The following is an 18,621-nucleotide window of genomic DNA, read 5'->3' as shown; positions in this document are numbered from 1 at the left end:
TCGTTTTTAATTGTCTTAACTAATATGTAAAGCATTGATTTTTTTCAAAATCAAATCAATTCTTATCATCTATTTTAAAAAATTCAGATTCAAATTCATCCTCTAATCATTTTTATTTTTCTCATTCTCTCTAAGTATGGTTTCAAGCTCTATGTTACTTAAATAATAAGTATAACTTGCACGGGAAGTTTACTAATCATAACAGACTTTACATTACTAATTTTGATTCTTTTAATTGATTTCATATGTATGTGTATATATCCATATATTTGCGTATCTATAATCTATGTATATTATAAATCCTGAACAGTGCCACATCATCAATGCCACATATTTCAAAAAAAAGTCCACCTCAATGCCACATATTTTAGATTTTGCCATGTCATTATAATTTCCCTTATTTATTTAAGTGTATCTGAATAATCAATCACATATCTTTGACTTCCTAAAATTGAGCGTAATCAATGACTGACAATTATTATTAAATTTTGAATGGTAATGCAATAACTACATTCCATAATCATAGCATTTTTTGAATGTTAAATTTGTACGGAACTAATTAAAATTGAAGAAGATAATTATATTGAATATACTGCCACAATTGTTAAGCTTATCATGTATCATATAACTGCGCTTTAATTATATTAACTTATATATAAATAAATGAAGTGCTTAAAAATTGAAATTGAAATTTATAATTATATTTTTATTTAATATTTAATATCCGGAAGTCGTCTAAAATTTAGCTATGTTACAAATATGTTGCTTTTTCGGAATAATATATATTACATTTTCTAACATAGTGATATAAGTATTATAAAAAGTATTTTTATAAAAATATTACGTCATTAATTAGTATGTATTAAGCATTTTATGTAGGTCAACTTAATCATAGTAGATAACTTAGAGACTGCAATCGGGTCGATCGAAACGGGTTTCGCAAATTCCAAAATCGAATCCAAACTATATTATAAATCCTGAACAATGCCAAATCATCAACGTCACATATTTCAAAAAAAAAGTCCAAGTCAATGGCATCTATTTTAAATTTTGCCATGCCATATAATATTCCATATTTATTTTAGACCAATCAGATGTCTTAAAATTCCTAAAATTGTGCGTAATCAATGGGTCGGTCGAAACGGGTTTCACAAATACCAAAATCGAACCCAAATTATATTATAAATCCTGAACAGTGCCAAAGCATCAATGCCACATATTTCAAAAAAAAATCCACGACAAAAACACCTATTTTAAATTTTGACGTGTCATATCATATTCCATATTTATTTTAGACCGATCACATGCCCTAAAAATCCTAAAATTGGGCGTAATCAATGACTAACAATTATATTAAATTTTTAAGCTTATCATATATCATATAACTAAGCGTTAATTATATTAATTTATATATAAATAAAGTGTTTAAAAATTAAAATTGAAATTTATAATTATATTTTTATTTAATATTTAATATCCGGGAGTCATCTAATATTTAGCTATGTCACAAATATATCAATTTTTAATTTTGAGAATAATATATATTAAAGTTTCTAACATAGTGATATAGATATTATAAAAAGTATTTTTATAAATTTTAATATTACGTCATTAATAGTACGTATTAAACATTTTATGTAGGTCACCTTGATCATAGTAAATATGTATCACTGTTACAGATAGCAATCGGGTCGGTCGAAATTGGTTTCGCAAATATCAAAATTGAACCCAAACTTGAAAATTTTAGGAATCTTAAACCTGAACTTGAAGGATATTGCACGAGTAATTATTATTTATTCAACAAATAATATTAAATATATATAAAATATTAAATATAAATATCTTAATTTTGTTTTAATTTTATTATATATTAAATAATAAATATATTATAAAAGATATTATGTATGTATGTATGTATGTATGTATGTATGTATGTATGTATGTATGTATGTATGTATGTATGTATGTATGTATGTATATATATATATATATATATATATATATATATATATATATTCGGGTTCGGGTTCGAAATGAGTTCCGGGTTTTCAGATCGGGTTCGAATCAAACCCGATCCTGGCCCGAAAATTATTCGGGTTTAAAAACAAATTTTTATCCGAAACCCTATAATTTGGGTTTGGTAAAACACAATCCGCTCGGTACGAGTTATACTCTGATCGGGTAGAATTGTGACTGCCCAATACCTCATGAAACAAGAATGTAGTATAACTATCATTATAGTGGATAGTCATTCAAATCTATTTATTCGATTTGACGTATAATTTTGATGTTCTTATTAACATAATGTTTTGTTTCCTATATAATTTTAGTTTAATATTGTTTGAGATATAATTTCAGTTGAATTTTCTTGATATATAATAAATTTAAGTATAAAAGAGTTATGTCTAATATAATTTTTTTCTTTCTACTTTCTACTTTATTTGAAAATTCAAATATAATTATTTATTAAATGTATTTGTGAAATAATAATAACAAATTCAATAAAAATTTGAAGCCCGTGCGCGGAGCGCGGGCAAAAACACTAGTATTTATAATAATTTAATGTCCAAAGCAAATTTAATTATTGTGTGCATGTTATACATACATTTCAAGTGTTATTGATTAACGATAATTATTTTAATACGTTTCCATTTACTCAGTATTAATATCCATACTTACATTTTAATTATTTGTGTTTATGTTATAATTGCTAAACTTTTTAAATTATTCAGAATATTCTGTATCATATATAACATACTATAACATAGTAATTGTTAAAATAATTTTAAATATTTTAAATTTTCACAATATTATTTTCACGTTTCATTTTCAACTTGATAAATTATCACAATGTTCTTATTGAATGTAATATGTAATATATTTGACCTGACAAATAATATATAAAGGTGTGTTGTAAAAAACATGTATGACCATAATGTTGGTTATTATGATCTGTTTTCAAGTAACACAATTATATTACAATAATTCAAATAGATAAAATGAAATTTTTTTATATTTATTAGAAAATGTAATGAGTATATGTATTTTTAATATTTTGACAATAGAAAGAATAGCCTCGGGATAGGTATTCAAGAAAAAAGTATACTCATTTGTAATTTATATAATTCGCGGATACATACTTTCCATCTAGCATTCCATTCCTATAAAATATAAAATGATAATAGTACGAATGTTATTATTGAATTTAAAAAGAATAGACATACTATAAATATTAACAACAAATACAATGGCTCGAAAGCAGCGATCGCCTCCTGCGACAATTTCGCGACCCCTCCAAAACGACGCCGTTGAACAGCATGCAGCGTCGTCTGAGTCGGACATATCTTCTGTCAAACGCACAGGGACGCCGGATTCGAGTCAGAAATCCGGATCAAAACCCGACCTGAAACGAAGCCGGAAGAGGGGCTCTGAAAAGGATGACAAGGGGGTGTGAGCAGGAAGGCTAGGGTTGAGAAGAATTCGGGTGCGAAGCGGGTTTGGAACGATGAAGATGCAATTGTTATTGTGCAAGGTCTTATTGATTCTCTCCAGGCCAGAGTGTCAGTTAACCAGTTGAAGAAAAAGATTAAGACACTGAATAGAAAGTACAAGTCTCTCAAAGATTCTGATGCTGTGTTTGCCAAACCCATGGAAGAGGAATTGTTTCGACTTTCCTATAAGGTTTGGGGTCAAGGGAATGACAATCAGGGTAATGATGATAACAAGGACAAGTATATGAGTATCGAGATAAATGAGGATGGAGTGATTGAGGACAGTAGGAAGAACAAGGGTACGAGCATTAGGATAAATGAAGACGGTGGGAAGGAGAAGGATACGAGTATCGGGATAAATGAGGATGGTGTGAAGGAGAAGAATACGAGCATTGGGATAAATGAGGATGGAGTGAATGAGGACGGTGATGAGGAGGAGAATGAGGGTGAGGGTTTAGGTATTAAGAAATTGTATCCAAATTTGAGTTAGGCATGGGATTCAGATGTTAGCTAGTTTTCCGCAGGCATTGAAAGATCTGAGCATGAGAAATTTGAAGTTGCATGCAAGTGAAAAGATGAGGGCTTTGGAGAAGGAATGGAAGGATGTGTTGGTTAAGGAGTTGTAGTTGTATGTTAACAAGTTGGAGTTGAAGACTAAGCTTGCTAAAATGGCGTTGGACCATATGCTAAGTTCAGACCCTTGACGACTTGTGGAAAGCGCAGTGGAAGGTCTTAATATAGTTGTATCGCGTACATTAGCTATCTTTTGCTTTGAAGTAGTACTAAATGTGTTAATTATGTTAATGGTTTTATTGTCTATCAAAAACAATACTATAAATATTAACAATTTCTAAAATTAAAAGAAAGAGCCTACTTTCATTAGCTATCTTTTGCTTTCATTGGCTCGTGAAAGAAAGAAGCGTGGAGAATCCACTACAGCTGAAGAGCCTACTCAGAATGAGCTTTCTACTCCAATTATTCACTGTTCAGATGCTGAAGAAGGAGAAGTCACTCGTTCTGAGTGAATAGATTGATTAGGATATTTGTTAGATATGTTCGAGGAACATCCTTTTGTAATCTATTTATGATCATGGTTTAATGTTTAATGCAAAGCCATAAACTTTTGCTATTTACATTCCTTTTAAATCTTTGTCTTATCTGTTAGTTGAGTTATCCTCTAGGAAATTTGCATGTTATGACAAACAAATAGGGGGAGATTGAAAGGCATATGTTCAGCCTATTTGTATTTAAAGAGGTACAACTCAACTCAGATAAGAAAGCTCAGTAAATAGCAAGTCATCGGAATCCGTACGAAGAACGTCAAATGATTTATGGGAATTATATGCCAGATAAGTTCCAGGATGCTGCTGCACACCACTGAAAGAAGTTCATTAATATGTTCAAGCCTCAATGCACAAATAATCTTTTGTGGCACGTCCAGAAGTTCAGAAGATATAAAGTCTCTATACTTTATTTTATCAGAAGATTCCATTCAATGAAGAAGTACTTACAAGACGAAGACTCGACGAACAAATCAAATTCTTAATGTTTATTTGACAGAGAATATTTGATTTAACTAGATACAGATGAACCAGACAGTACATCTATGTATCAGTTATTCAAATTAAATATTTGAAGTCAAGCAGAAGTGGTAGTTCGTTTGTTAGACAAATCAAGAAGAAGTTATTAAAGTTTAAAGAAGACAGGAAGCAGTTTTACTGAAGATTGGGTGATTAAAGATTTAATAGATTATTATTTCACTCCTCAAATAATTATATTAATTATGTAATTTATTTATTAAATTAATTCTCTCTCGAATTAATTTAATTTATGAATTTATATGATTAACTTAATTAAGTGAATAATTTTCTAATTAAATATAATCTAAAACTACACTTTTAATTCACTAAAACTAGCCCAGCAAGACAATGCCAAATTGTCTTGCCGAACTAGTGAATTGGGTGAAAAGAACACTGCAAGACAATCTAAATGGATTGTCCTACCGAAGCCAATCACCTCTGCCAAGACATTCTGCAAGACAATTGAATTATCTGGCCGAGCACTGAAGCCACAGCCACGACAATTGTATTTGTCTGCCCGAATGTGGGAGTCTGCAAGACAATTATATTGTCTTGCCGAAGCTTTGTGATTGCTTGCAAGACAATAGAATTGTCTGGCCGAAAGTGAAATCCTGCCAAGACAATTCTAATTGTCCTACCGAAGTCCTGCATTGTCTTGCCCTTCCTGTGGATTGTCTTACTGCAGTGTAAATGACTTTGTAAGACATTTATATTGTATTTCCTTTCTAGATTGTCTTGTCTTTGCATTGTCTTACAAGTACAATGCTTTGCCTATATATATGGCTTAGATTTCTTCATTTCAAGGGTTCATCACTTTGATATTCAAAGCATTTGTAAAGCTTTTAAGTTGTTCGTAACTTGCTTGATCGTTATATCCACAGTTTTCAGTACTTTGATAACCCGGTTGTTTTAATCACTAAATCTAGAATATACCCTGTCGAATTTATTCTACGAACTTTAGTGGACATTAAAACTGAACCATATTAATTATATAACGACTTCAAACATTGTTATATTAATTAATTATAATCTGATTAACAAGTCATATTCAATCAGATTCACTTCCGCGATAATTTGGTATCGATTGTATTCAACCCCCCGCCCCCTTCTACAATCGTATCTGGACCTAACAGAAAAGGATGACAAGGGGGTGTGAGCAGGAAGGCTAGGGTTGAGAAGAATTCGGGTGCGAAGCGGGTTTGGAACGATGAAGATGTAATTGTTATTGTGCAAGGTCTTATTGATTCTCTCCAGGCCAGAGTGTCAGTTAACCAGTTGAAGAAAAAGATTAAGACACTGAATTGAAAGTACAAGTCTCTCAAAGATTCTGATGCTGTGTTTGCCAAACCCATGGAAGAGGAATTGTTTCGACTTTCCGATAAGGTTTGGGGTCAAGGGAATGACAATCAGGGTAATGATGATAACAAGGACAAGGATATGAGTATCGAGATAAATGAGGATGGAGTGATTGAGGACAGTAGGAAGAACAAGGGTACGAGCATTAGGATAAATGAAGACGGTAGGAAGGAGAAGGATACGAGCATCGGGATAAATGAGGATGGTGTGAAGGAGAAGAATACGAGCATTGGGATAAATGAGGATGGAGTGAATGAGGACGGTGATGAGGAGGAGAATGAGGGTGAGGGTTTGGGTATTAAGAAATTGTATCCAAATTTGAGTTAGGCATGGGATTCAGATGTTAGTTTTCCGCAGGCATTGAAAGATCTGAGCATGAGAAATTTGAAGTTGCATGCAAGTGAAAAGATGAGGGCTTTGGACAAGGAATGGAAGGATGTGTTGGTTAAGGAGTTGTAGTTGTATGTTAACAAGTTGGAGTTGAAGACTAAGCTTGCTAAAATGGCGTTCGACCATATGCTAAGTTCAGACCCTTGACGACTTGTGGAAAGCGTAGTGGAAGGTCTTAATATAGTTGTATCGCGTACATTAGCTATCTTTTGCTTTGAAGTAGTACTAAATGTGTTAATTATGTTAATGGTTTTATTGTCTATCAAAAACAATACTATAAATATTAACAATTTCTAAAATTAAAATACCATTGATACATAGGTATACAAAAAGGAAGTATACTTACCATTCTTATGTATAAAATATTTATTTAAATATTTCAACTTTAAATAAACACTTCCTATTTAGCATCAAAATATTATTTGTTAAAATCTTCAAACATGTATTCACAAGCGAAACTGCCGGCTATCAAGTCTTTTTGACTAAAATTTTAAAAGCGCGTAAACCGCTTAGTTTTTTACGAACTAATATTGTTGATTTTTTTTTTTTGAAATGGTATAGAAGTCTTCATTTTTTAAACTCGTATATTCTTGCCATCATTTTTTTAAATTTATGATATGAGTTTCCTAATAAATACTGCCTCTATCCCATTGGATTGTATACGTTACCTTTTGACACGTTTTTTAAGAATTCTTTAAAGTATTGTTCCATAATTTTTTTTTAAATTTTTTCTTTTATGAATACAAATTTGATGTTCAAACTTTTATACATAATTTTTTCAAAAAAAATATTATAAAAATATACTTTATAAGAATCTTAAAATGCGTGCAAATAGTAAATGTAAACATTCCAATGGAACATTATAAATGACCTTCAAACATGACAAAAGAAAGTTTTTTCCTGACTACAATATTCCTCTCTTTTGGCATGTAAATATAATTATACATGACACAAATAAAAGCCTTCTTTAGTTATGTAAATAATCCACCATTTTGTCATCTCTACATCACCGGAGACGTACATATCATGTTGAACAACATCTAGATTAATTAGGTATGACTTTGACATGCGGTATAGTTAGATTAGTGTAGTATGAGATAGCCTAATTCAACTAGAAGAATGATTAATTTTATTGGATGAGGAAGATAAGAAGTATCTATATTTGTAGAACACTTTTTTAGGAAAGGAAAAGAATAGTAAGGATATGTTCGATTAAGACTCGAAAGAATTAGATCTCAAACTACGAGTTTCAGTCATGCTATTTGTTGTGATAAATGTTCAGTCTAGGTTGTTGACGAAAGTGGTGGCGGTTGTTTGGATAAAGTGGGAGTTTAATTACATGATTAGTACTCTATCAAATCTGATTTATTTGAAATCAAGATGGGAAAAAGCTTCATCTATCTAGAAGTACATGAACTAATTTGATAGGTGCATTTCATATATAAACGACAGTTATATGAAAGTAGATGATAATGATCATGTAAATCCACGAGAATCTTGTGCAAACATTGATTCTTGTGGATGACACTCGTATGATGAATAAGAGTACTACAATTTTAATGGATGATCTTCCAAGATTGCAAAGCATGGATTAGTCATAGTAATGAGCAATCACAAAGGATTGTTTATAGATGAGAAGGCAAGAAAAACAAGTCTAAGTATAAATCCTCTCAAATTATGATATGAGAATCATGATGCAACAGTTTGTTGCCGGATGTTATTTTTGAGTTTTCACCATTATATATGTGTATTATTTACAACCCTCTCAAATTTGTTGTCGGGTGTTATTCCTGAGTTTTCACTATCATAGGGGCCGTTTGGGCAAGTTTAAAAAAAGTGACTTTTTGCTTAAAATAGAGAAGTGGAGCAGAAGTGAGAAGTAAATAAGTTAATAAAGTGTTTGGAAAAGAAGCAGAAGTTGTGAGAGAGAAACTAGTATTCTCAGTTTTTTAAAAGTGCTTCTGCTTCTTTACACAAATGGGTCAAGAGAAGCAGAAGTAGGAAGTAACTTCTCATTCTCCCAAACAAACAGGGCCATATATTGCGAGTTCAATCTTCTCAAATTCTTTCTGACGTTTACTTTTCTTCTTTCATTTCATATGATTTATAAATCTGAGAAAAAATTATGGTTTGAGTTATATGGCCGAGCTAGAAATATTGTGTACCAAGTTTTTGAATTTGATGAAGCATTTAGAAACATGTACTAACGGGATGATAAATGATTGACTGCGGAAGAATATATTTTGTGTACTCAGTTGGGGATTAACCTTACGTTGAAAAGAATGAAAAATCATGTGAAGCAATTCAGCTAAATACAATACTAAAAGAATTAGAAAGATTGTTAGAATTTAAATTTAAATCATGGCCTGCCACAAAAATCGAAGATGATAATCTTAATGGTACCTTTTTTTTTAAATCCTTACTCTTGGGACTAGCAAAAAATGGCAATGTTGTGTGATGTTTATATCACTAATTGCTTATAATTTTTTATAGCATATTTTTTTCCGGTGCTAGTACGTTAGTTATGATCAAATGTAATTTACATAACGGAATGCTAATACTCCCTCCATCCCGTTGAATTGTTAACATCATTTTTTGGCACGCTTCAAGACCTCTTTAAAATATAGTTTCATGATGTTTTAAAATAAAAAAAATTCTGAATAAAAGTTTAATGTTTAGATTTTTATTCAGGAAAAAAAATTATAAAAACATTATAGAATTATACGTTATAAAATGCGTGCAAACAGTGAACGTTAACAACCCAATGGAGGGAGTAATTAATACAAAAATACATATCAGTCTTTACTTTACATGATTATCGACGCAAGAATACAAATTATTCAAAATTTTATTAAATACCAATTATATATCTTTAAAAAATTTATATTTATAATAACAAAAATATTATTTTATTTCAAAAAAAGTGAGAAAATATAAAATAATTTTTTTATCAAATGTTATATGATAACTTTTAATTCATTTCATCCCACAAATAGTAATGATGCCTCCTATAAGCACACTAATTTTTTAACTAAAATCATCCAATTCGATATTCAATAATTTTTTTTGTTATTATATTATTATTTCAATGATATTAAAAAACATGAATGATTAGAAAATTCACTCATTAAAATCCAATATATGAGTTAATAAAATACCAAATTCACTTGATATAGGTGAACATTTGAATTCTTTTATTAATAATTAATAATTAATGTATTATTTACACAAAACTAGGTATCTACACAAGACTAAGTCAAAATAAAATTATCAATGAGGGAAACAAACATATCTGTTTTCTAATGTGAAAGTTGGATAGTGTGGTATAAAATGTGACCTAAATCATGTTATTATCACTAATGTAAATTCAACTACCAAAAAAGAAGTTTTTAGACAAAATCTATCAAGACCTGCTATGCGATGTTATTCGTTTATTTCATGCAATAGGCACCAATAACTGTAAAATAATCAACATAGACAAGGAGATGAATAATCATACAAAATTAACAAAGACAATAAGAGGAGTATAAAGGGGAGGAGGAGGATGAAGAAGTATGTGATTACGATTAATTGTACTGTTGTAAATGCATCATAAGAATTATTTATGAACATGTAATGGCAATTGTATGATCATATAATTTTAGGTTTGCAAATATTTGGTTTTATGAGGGAGACATGAGTTTTATGAGAGGGAGTATATGGATAACAGGTCTACACATAGCAGTGACATCATTGTATCTCTTTGCGAGAAGAATTTAGTGTCCAGACAAGTACAAGTGCTCAAGATGCGATTCTTGTAACTTATAAGGAATTAGTTATAGGATCATCTATTTATCTGTAAGAAAATTTTGTGACCGTTATAACTTACATAACTTACAAGTAATCAGTTGAGCAGAAGTGTGGGGTAATCTATTCATCTAAAAGAAAAAAAATCCAAGATTACAATAGTGATGCAAATTCAGATATCACCTTACATTCAAATGCTCACAATTATGCATCAAGAAAGTAAAAGTTCCAATCATCCATGTTACATGTCAATTGAAGTGACAAATGGAAAGAGACTGTAAGTAAGTTTAACTTCATGTCACAAGATAATCATGAAAGTCTATAAGAACATAGTATATTAAAAAATAGCATGCGTGCCCTATACTACATACCTTCGAGTGAAACTGCTAGCTGATATCCACTGAAGCAGCTTGTCAACCAGCTCCTTCCAAGAAAACACATAAGAAAACTAGGATAAAATGGCAGATTCCACCAGGTCACCTCATTCTTGGTCTCTTAGGAAGGCTGCCACTTGGGTGTCTCCTATCTGGTACCCGAGACTTCCCAAATGCCTTTATTTTCCTTCTAGCTCTCTCCTCTTCACTGTCTGATTCAGCCCCGTTTTCTTTATCTGCATTAACTGCTTCTTTTTCCAATTCTTCCCATGTTTTGCCTTCTTCCTCTTCAGACACTTCCTCTGAATCTTCTTCCCCGTCTTCCTCAGAGTCCACCAAGGATGCACTATCATCATCCTCCTCTTCTTCTGACGCAGAGTCGGATTGTGCATCAGAAGGCACATATCCTTGGTCAGACTCCTGCGAATTATCAGACTCTGAATCACTGGCTTCCATGTTCAAAAATTCCCACCCACCATCCTCTATAAACTTCTCCGGGTCATCCGTTATTGTCTTCAATATAGGTCTCCAGTTAAGATTCAGCCTGCTCTCATAATACTTGAGGTCAGTTGTATCAAGCCACTCCTTTATGCCATCCAAAGATGTTGATGGGATAGAATCAATCCGAAACACATCTCTCTTAAAATCCTTGAAAACAACTGCCATGTCAAAATTCTTTTGCCCAAGACCTACTCTTTCGAGATTTACTATTTCAATCTCAACTAAAGTGATTACTACAAATGGTGTTTCTATAAGCTCCACTAAGCAGCTAGAAGTTGGGACAATAAAAGCTGAAGATTTGTGTGGTACCCCGTGGAAACCAAGTTCTCTTAGTGGCTGATCAAACTCCAAATCATGCCCCTTGAATTGAGGTTGTCCCCATAGATCGTTCACTCGATTCACGAAATTCTGAAAATCCATATTTATCTTGTTTTTCCGTGCTCTTTCCCTTTGTTCTTCCTCAATCTCGTCAGGATCATAGGCAGATCTTTTTCCACCTCCAATCGTCTGGACAACATCCATTACTTCAGCATAAAACTGAACATCTTTGGTTTTCTTATTTCCCACCATTATATGATTGTGCAGATGGAAGTGCAAGAGAGTGATCATTTCCTTTTCCGCTGGTTGAAAGAAAGCATGCTTGATGTTACCATACATTATGTCTGCACGCTCATCGTTTCGTGAAGTTGAATACCGGAATCCATTAGTGTGTGCTTCTAACGTGCCTGTTAGCTTTCTTCCGCGACCACCAAAAACCGGACGAATCCATAGATCAAGTAACCTTATTGGCTTAAACTTTGCTCCACCAACTTGAAGTTTTTCCTGAGTAACTAAAGTTGCCCTCTCAGCTCTTTCTGATTCACGGGATGTAACTTGCCTCCTGAGGGTTTTGATTTGTTGCACAATTTCGCTACTGTGCCTTGGGTCCCTGGACCGGAACGATGCTTCCTTAATATAAATAGATCCCTGATACTTTAATGTGTTTGAATCATACGGATTAAAGGGAGTACCAGGCACATTAAATATTATACGAATATAGCAAGTACGATTAGTATCCTGCTGACTAGTAACACTCTTCACAGTGGCAATATGAAACGGGACCATGCTTCCATGAACAGGCAAAAGGATTGCTTCATGCTTCTGGTCTACTTGAATCATTAGATCTCTTGGGGTAGGTAGATCGTTAATATTCTTATATGCATTTAAATCCCCCGAGCCTTTCATGGCACCACGGTTATCCATTGATCCAGAGCCCCCACCAGCAAGCCTCCTAGCAGTTTCTTCATTCTTTTGCCGTGCAAGCTCAGCTTGATGTTGCCTTCGTAGCTCCTCTTTTGACGTCTCATGATTAACTGACCTGAGTGTTGCCTTTGAAGAGCTGGCATCAGTACCATTAGCTTCAGGTTTAACTTTTGGCTGCTTTTCTTCTTCTTCTTCTTCATTGAATGAGTATGCAACATCCTTAACAGCTTTAGAGCTAATAGATGTTACAACTTCAGGAGAATTTACGCCAACAATAACCGTATCAGCAAGCAGAAGTGAGATTTTTTGGGTCTTTGGATTCATTGTATCTGTCTGCAAATTCTGGAAACCAAGTGACACATTAAAAACCATTCCTGCTTTCAACACCCTATCATTCTTGTTATTAAGATTCAGCCCTGACTCACGGAACTCCAGACCAATTCCAGTTCCAGCTGATTTTGTCAAGTGTGCAATCAGCTCTGGTGCATCTTTCTCAACTACAGAAAGTGCTGCTTGATATGCAGCAGACACCTTATTGCCTGATTTCAAGGTGCCAATAGCTGCTTCATGGGCCCTAAGCAAGACCTCATATGCTTTGCTTTGCACTGCGTTAGCATCAATTAAAAAAGTTCGAGCAATATTTGAGCAATAGCTATTGTAACGAGAGCCAATGGCACATATAATCACACTAGTTGAATCAAAGTAAAGGTGTTGATCATTGCTGGATGCACTAGGTCTGAGATCAAACTCCCCTCCACTCTGAAAAATCGGAGGGTAGCAGATATCAACATTTTCTGCCTTCAGCTTCACCTTGGCCTTTGCAGGATCCAGTATTACCTTCTCTGTATCATCCATCAACGTAGAATGTGAGATTTTCTTTTCCTCATCAATGACCTTTTCCAGCTTCGGGACCACATAATGTTTCATCACAGATGAAGTTAGATACGCAGCCTTTTTCACATTTGTTATCTCATTACTGTCTTTCACAGCAAACAGCTCTGAAAAGCCATTTGTTATATCGACAAGCTGAAAGTCTTCACCCTTCAATTTCTCATCCCACGTCTCCAAAAGATTTCCTTCAGGAGCCTCCCGTGCTATGTGTCCTACAATGGGAGTATCATGACCCTCAGATCTTGACTGACCATGTATTGCAAGAAAAATAGATCCCATAAGGGCGGTTCCATCATCACTTTTAGTCTTCACATGCATCACAACTTCAACACCCACGGTTTCTTTAGCTGGTTTTTTCAGAACTTCAAGTAATGAGACCTTCTTCTGGCTACACAAGAAATGAATCTGCTTTTTCATGAATACCATAACTGTGTCCGGGAACTCATAACCAACCAACCATACATTAAGGGCCGATGATTTTAAGTAACGTAAATCTTCTGACGGTGGAGGAGTTGCGATTGCAAGAACCTCACACGCACCCCAAATTTCATGACGAGATTCAGTCCAGTGTGAGTACAACATCTTTAGCCGCTTACTAAAGTTATCAATATTAATTGCATAAGCACCTCCTCCAGATTCTTTCTTAACAGGAGGTTTGGCATTGCCATTTCGATCCGCCATAGAAGTGGTACAACAGGGTCAGTGTCAGACTTTGATATTCAGCTCAGTTGACCATGAGAAACTGAAATACAAAGAAAACAATAATAATCTGCTTCCGAAACACCATTACAAAAAACTGATACTAAAGTAAGAATCTCTCAAGTCAGAAGACTAGTCAACTACACATATTCCCAGTTATCTAGACACAAGATCAAAAAATTTAACAAAAAGATTTAGTAAACATGAACATAAAATTAACAATTTACAATTGTCGTCCTGCAGAGTACCATCATGCCACAGATAGTGATCCAAGTTTCGTAAACAATAAGTATTAAACTTCTCATATAACATTTACCAAAGGACAACACCTTCAATACAGCCATACATGATACAGAGAGATCATTTACCACGATATAAGTAAACTGCCGGAAAGTTTTATTGGAAAATAACTGCCGAAAATTTATAATCGCTTCAAGATCAGAATTTCCCTTTTTGGTTCTCAAATTAAATCAGAAAAAATTTCTAATTTCATACAAGTTAACATCATACAGACTAACCTCCTCTCTAATCCAAAAACATACTACACTTTTCCCAAAAGTAGCAACTTTGTCAGGATCAAAACTTCCCCTTTTTGAATTTTTCAAATTGATAAAAAACGAGGAAAAAACCCCATATCATAAAAATCACACCTTGCTGTAATGTTCTGACTTCCTGTGCTTAACATCTTACAACATAAGATGAACACCTGGGCCCCACTAAAACTACAAAAACACACACACACACACATCAATATCTGCCTACACAAACATACACAACATAAGCATAATTACATATGTGGATTCAAATATCATCATCATACATAATTACCATAAAAGTTCAAATTTTTAACAATTTCAGCTTCCAAATAAACACATGGATCCATTCTTTCCATTCAAACAAACAGCACAAATCAAGCTTTACATATTAACCATAAATATAAATAACAAGAAGAATCGATTACCCTTAAAATCCACCAGTTTCCAAAAAACGAAAGATCAAGATAAGTACAGCTTCCAAAAACTATCCCAACAGATTAATGTAAAGATCAAAACTTTGGATCAAATATACAAAATCTTGGGTGTGTGTATATCAATGAATCAATTTATAATCAATGACTTTTGTGTATGTATATGTGTATGTATGTATGTGCACATGTAGATTCAGATATGTTCTCTATCTATCTCAAACCTTGTAGCTATGAGTTTATTAGGTTTTATTAAATTACCTTAACTGTCCATTTATGTTTCACAATTTACAGGAATACCAAGGGTTTAGCTTTTTAAAGTGACTGCTAAATCCGACTCCAATTCTTTTTCCATCATGGAAAATTCTCGCCCGTTTACATCTCTAATAAAAGAAAATTAATTTGCATGAAATCAATCATGCATGATAATAAATATTTATATAAAATAGTTTATGTTTTATTAAAAAATTATTATATTTACGAAATACATGTGTAATACTGTAATGAAGTAATTATATAAAATTAGGTTGTAAAATGTCAATAAATATTTGATGAGAAAATTATTGGGTTTTTTTATACATAACCAAGTTTGAAAGAATTTTTGCGAAAATATTATCACTTTTTAAAATAAATTGCGAAAATACTATATTTCTGAAAATATTTTCAAAAATACTGCATATGCAACCGTATCTGCAACTTCCAGAAACCATATGCAACCAGAAATACAACTTTGAAAAAAAATTAAAAATTATATTTGTTTGCATAATAAGGTCCAACCGACTGTAATACAGAAAAATAACCTTGTAGGGTGAAACATATAAATTTTTTTTAAAGCAACTAAAACAACGACCAAGAAATTAACTCGAAAACAACTCAAAATTTACACACACGGCTCAAAATTCTATTCAATCGAGGGCTACGGTTTATAAAGCTTTTGGTGGTGTTTGGCATGCAAATATAAACCGACTTCTGGGCTTATAAGTTATAAGCACTTATTTGTACCGTTTGTGTAATAAGTAGAGAAGCACTTAAAAAAAGTTAGGATTACTAGCTTTTGTTTCAGGATTTCTGCTTATTTGCCAAACAGTTTAATCACTTATAAGTCTTAACTTGCTTCTGATTTCTACTTCATTTTTTTATTTTAAACAAAAAACACTTATTTTAAGTTCACCTAAACGGCCCTTTTGTCTTTTTGATTTGATGGAGGAAAACGAGAATAAATCAAAAACGAGAATGATTTTGAGTGTGTTGGTCATGAAACTGAAGGAGCTGAGGCTTTGATTCTTGTGACCAAATCGAATTGTGTGGCACTGGAAATTGATGATAAGTTTAGTGACGGCATGGTGGTGAAAGCCGGTGAACTGGGAAAAAAGATTATTAGAGCATCTTTGGCTATAATTGTTGGCTAAATTGGATCTGTAAAATATAATGTAAAATTTGCTGAACCTGTAAGACATTATGCTTCAATGATATTAACTATAGTGGTTGGCTATAATTTAAAAATAGTATGTTATTAATATTTAGATTGTTATAAATAGAATATATCAGTTTAATATGGTAATAATTAATATGTAATCAGTGGGAATGAGAAAAATAAATTGCGGGAGATGACGTTAAATTCACTAAAGATCTATAGTGGTTCGACAAATATAACCATCCATAAGGGATGGCTATAATTATAGACAAGGGTTTACTATGGTTGGAGTGTTGTTTTTTTGGTCATTGGCTAAAATTTTTAATTTTAGAATGCCACTTAGAGCATCTCCAACCATCTAAGGCCCTTGGCTAAAAAGTGAGTTGGCAAACTTAAAATAAAAAAATTTAGCCAACAGCTCCAAAAACTTAACTACAACCATAATGAGCTGTTGTCTATTAATTTAGCCAACCTCCTATGGATAGCTAAATTTGTCGAACCTCTACAGGTCTGTAAGAAAATCTGTAGGAAGATTGTACATCATTTATTACCATATTGAACTGATATATTCTATTTTAATAATTTAAAATATTAATAACATACTATTTTTAAATTATAGTCAACCAATATAGCCAGTACTATTGAAGCAAAATGTCTTATAGGTTCAGCAAATTTTACATAATGTCTTACAGGTCCAATTTAACCAACGATTATAGCCAATGCCGTTGGAGATCCTCTTAGACTTTTAGCTAAGGGCTTCTCATGGTTGGAGATGCTCTTAAACAAAAATAATATATAGGGGCCGTTTGGCTGGACTTAAAAGAAGTGACTTAGAGCATCTCCAATAACCTTTTTATAGAAGCTCCTAAATTAAAATTTGAAGAGGATATTAATTTTGCTTGCTCCAATAGGCTCCTGATCACTCTTAAATTCCTCAAATTTCTCTTCTCTCTCCTCACTTTTGGGAGCTACTAGTCACTCTTAACTATTATTTTATAATAATAAATTTGTAAGCAAACATTCTCTCTCCATCCACTTTCTTTTGTACCTTTATACACATGACTTACTTTTAATAATATAAAAAAAATAAGGAGTGAATACAAAGAGTGTTGTTGGAGATGAACCCACACTAACTCACTAAGAGTCAATATTTTATATTATATTAAGGAGTGACTTAAGAGACTATTGGAGATGCTCTTATTGCTTAAAGTAAAGAAGTGAATTAAAAGTGAGAAGTTGGTTTGGACTTATAAGCTACCAGAAGTGTTTGGATACCGTGACTTATAGGTTTTTTAGTGTTTGGATAACTTAACTTATAAGTTAATATAATTTTGTAATATATATTATTTTATTTAAAAATAAATTATAATAATACAAGACCTTTTATTATTAAATACATGAAATATTATACAGATTCAAAATGTAAAAACAAAAAGTTGACTTTTGAAACTGGTTCCGCAATAGAATTGTCCTGGATAATTATTATTTTGTTGTAGAATCATGTTAGAATATTGCATAATTTTCAGTGATTTTTGAAATTAAAAAATTATTTTTTATCATTTTCGGGTTAGTATTTTCGGTAAACCAATTATTATAATTCAAAAAAAAATTAAAAATAATGATTTTTGTTATGCGGTCAAAAGACTTGAAAGAAAAATTTTCAGTTAAGTAATAAGATATTAATAAATTTCAGTCAAATTTTGGTCAATTTGACCGGCACAAAACTAAATGTGACAACTAAAAAAGAACGGAAGAAGTAAAAAATAATAAATAAGCAGGTGATTACAGGGGATAATAATGTGTTGCAATAAGTTGGAGAAAGAAAAAAGCCAGTTTTGGTAGCTTTTTTTTAGGGCTCTTTCCGCTTATATTAAGCCATGCTCAACATTTTCCATGAAGTGGGCTTCTGAAGCCCAAAAGCTGATGAGCCGAA

The 18,621-nt window shown here is 32.4% G+C and overlaps 1 protein-coding gene across 1 annotated transcript; it reads right to left on the bottom strand.

Moving 5' to 3' along the window:
* Positions 1-10,765: 10,765 nt before the first annotated feature.
* On the bottom strand, positions 10,766-15,518 carry LOC108202597 (FACT complex subunit SPT16). The gene is made up of 2 exons (XM_017371068.2): positions 15,272-15,518; positions 10,766-14,353 (listed from the first exon to the last, which is right to left on the bottom strand). The coding sequence occupies exon 2, from the start codon at positions 14,290-14,292 to the stop codon at positions 11,080-11,082; it is 3,213 nt and encodes a 1,070-aa protein (XP_017226557.1). The 5' UTR covers positions 14,293-14,353; positions 15,272-15,518; the 3' UTR covers positions 10,766-11,079.
* Between the last annotated feature and the right edge of the window lie 3,103 nt (positions 15,519-18,621).

Source organism: Daucus carota, chromosome 9 (assembly GCF_001625215.2).
Source record: "Daucus carota subsp. sativus chromosome 9, DH1 v3.0, whole genome shotgun sequence".
Taxonomy (NCBI): domain Eukaryota; kingdom Viridiplantae; phylum Streptophyta; class Magnoliopsida; order Apiales; family Apiaceae; genus Daucus; species Daucus carota.
This window is presented reverse-complemented; position numbering and strand designations above follow the sequence as displayed.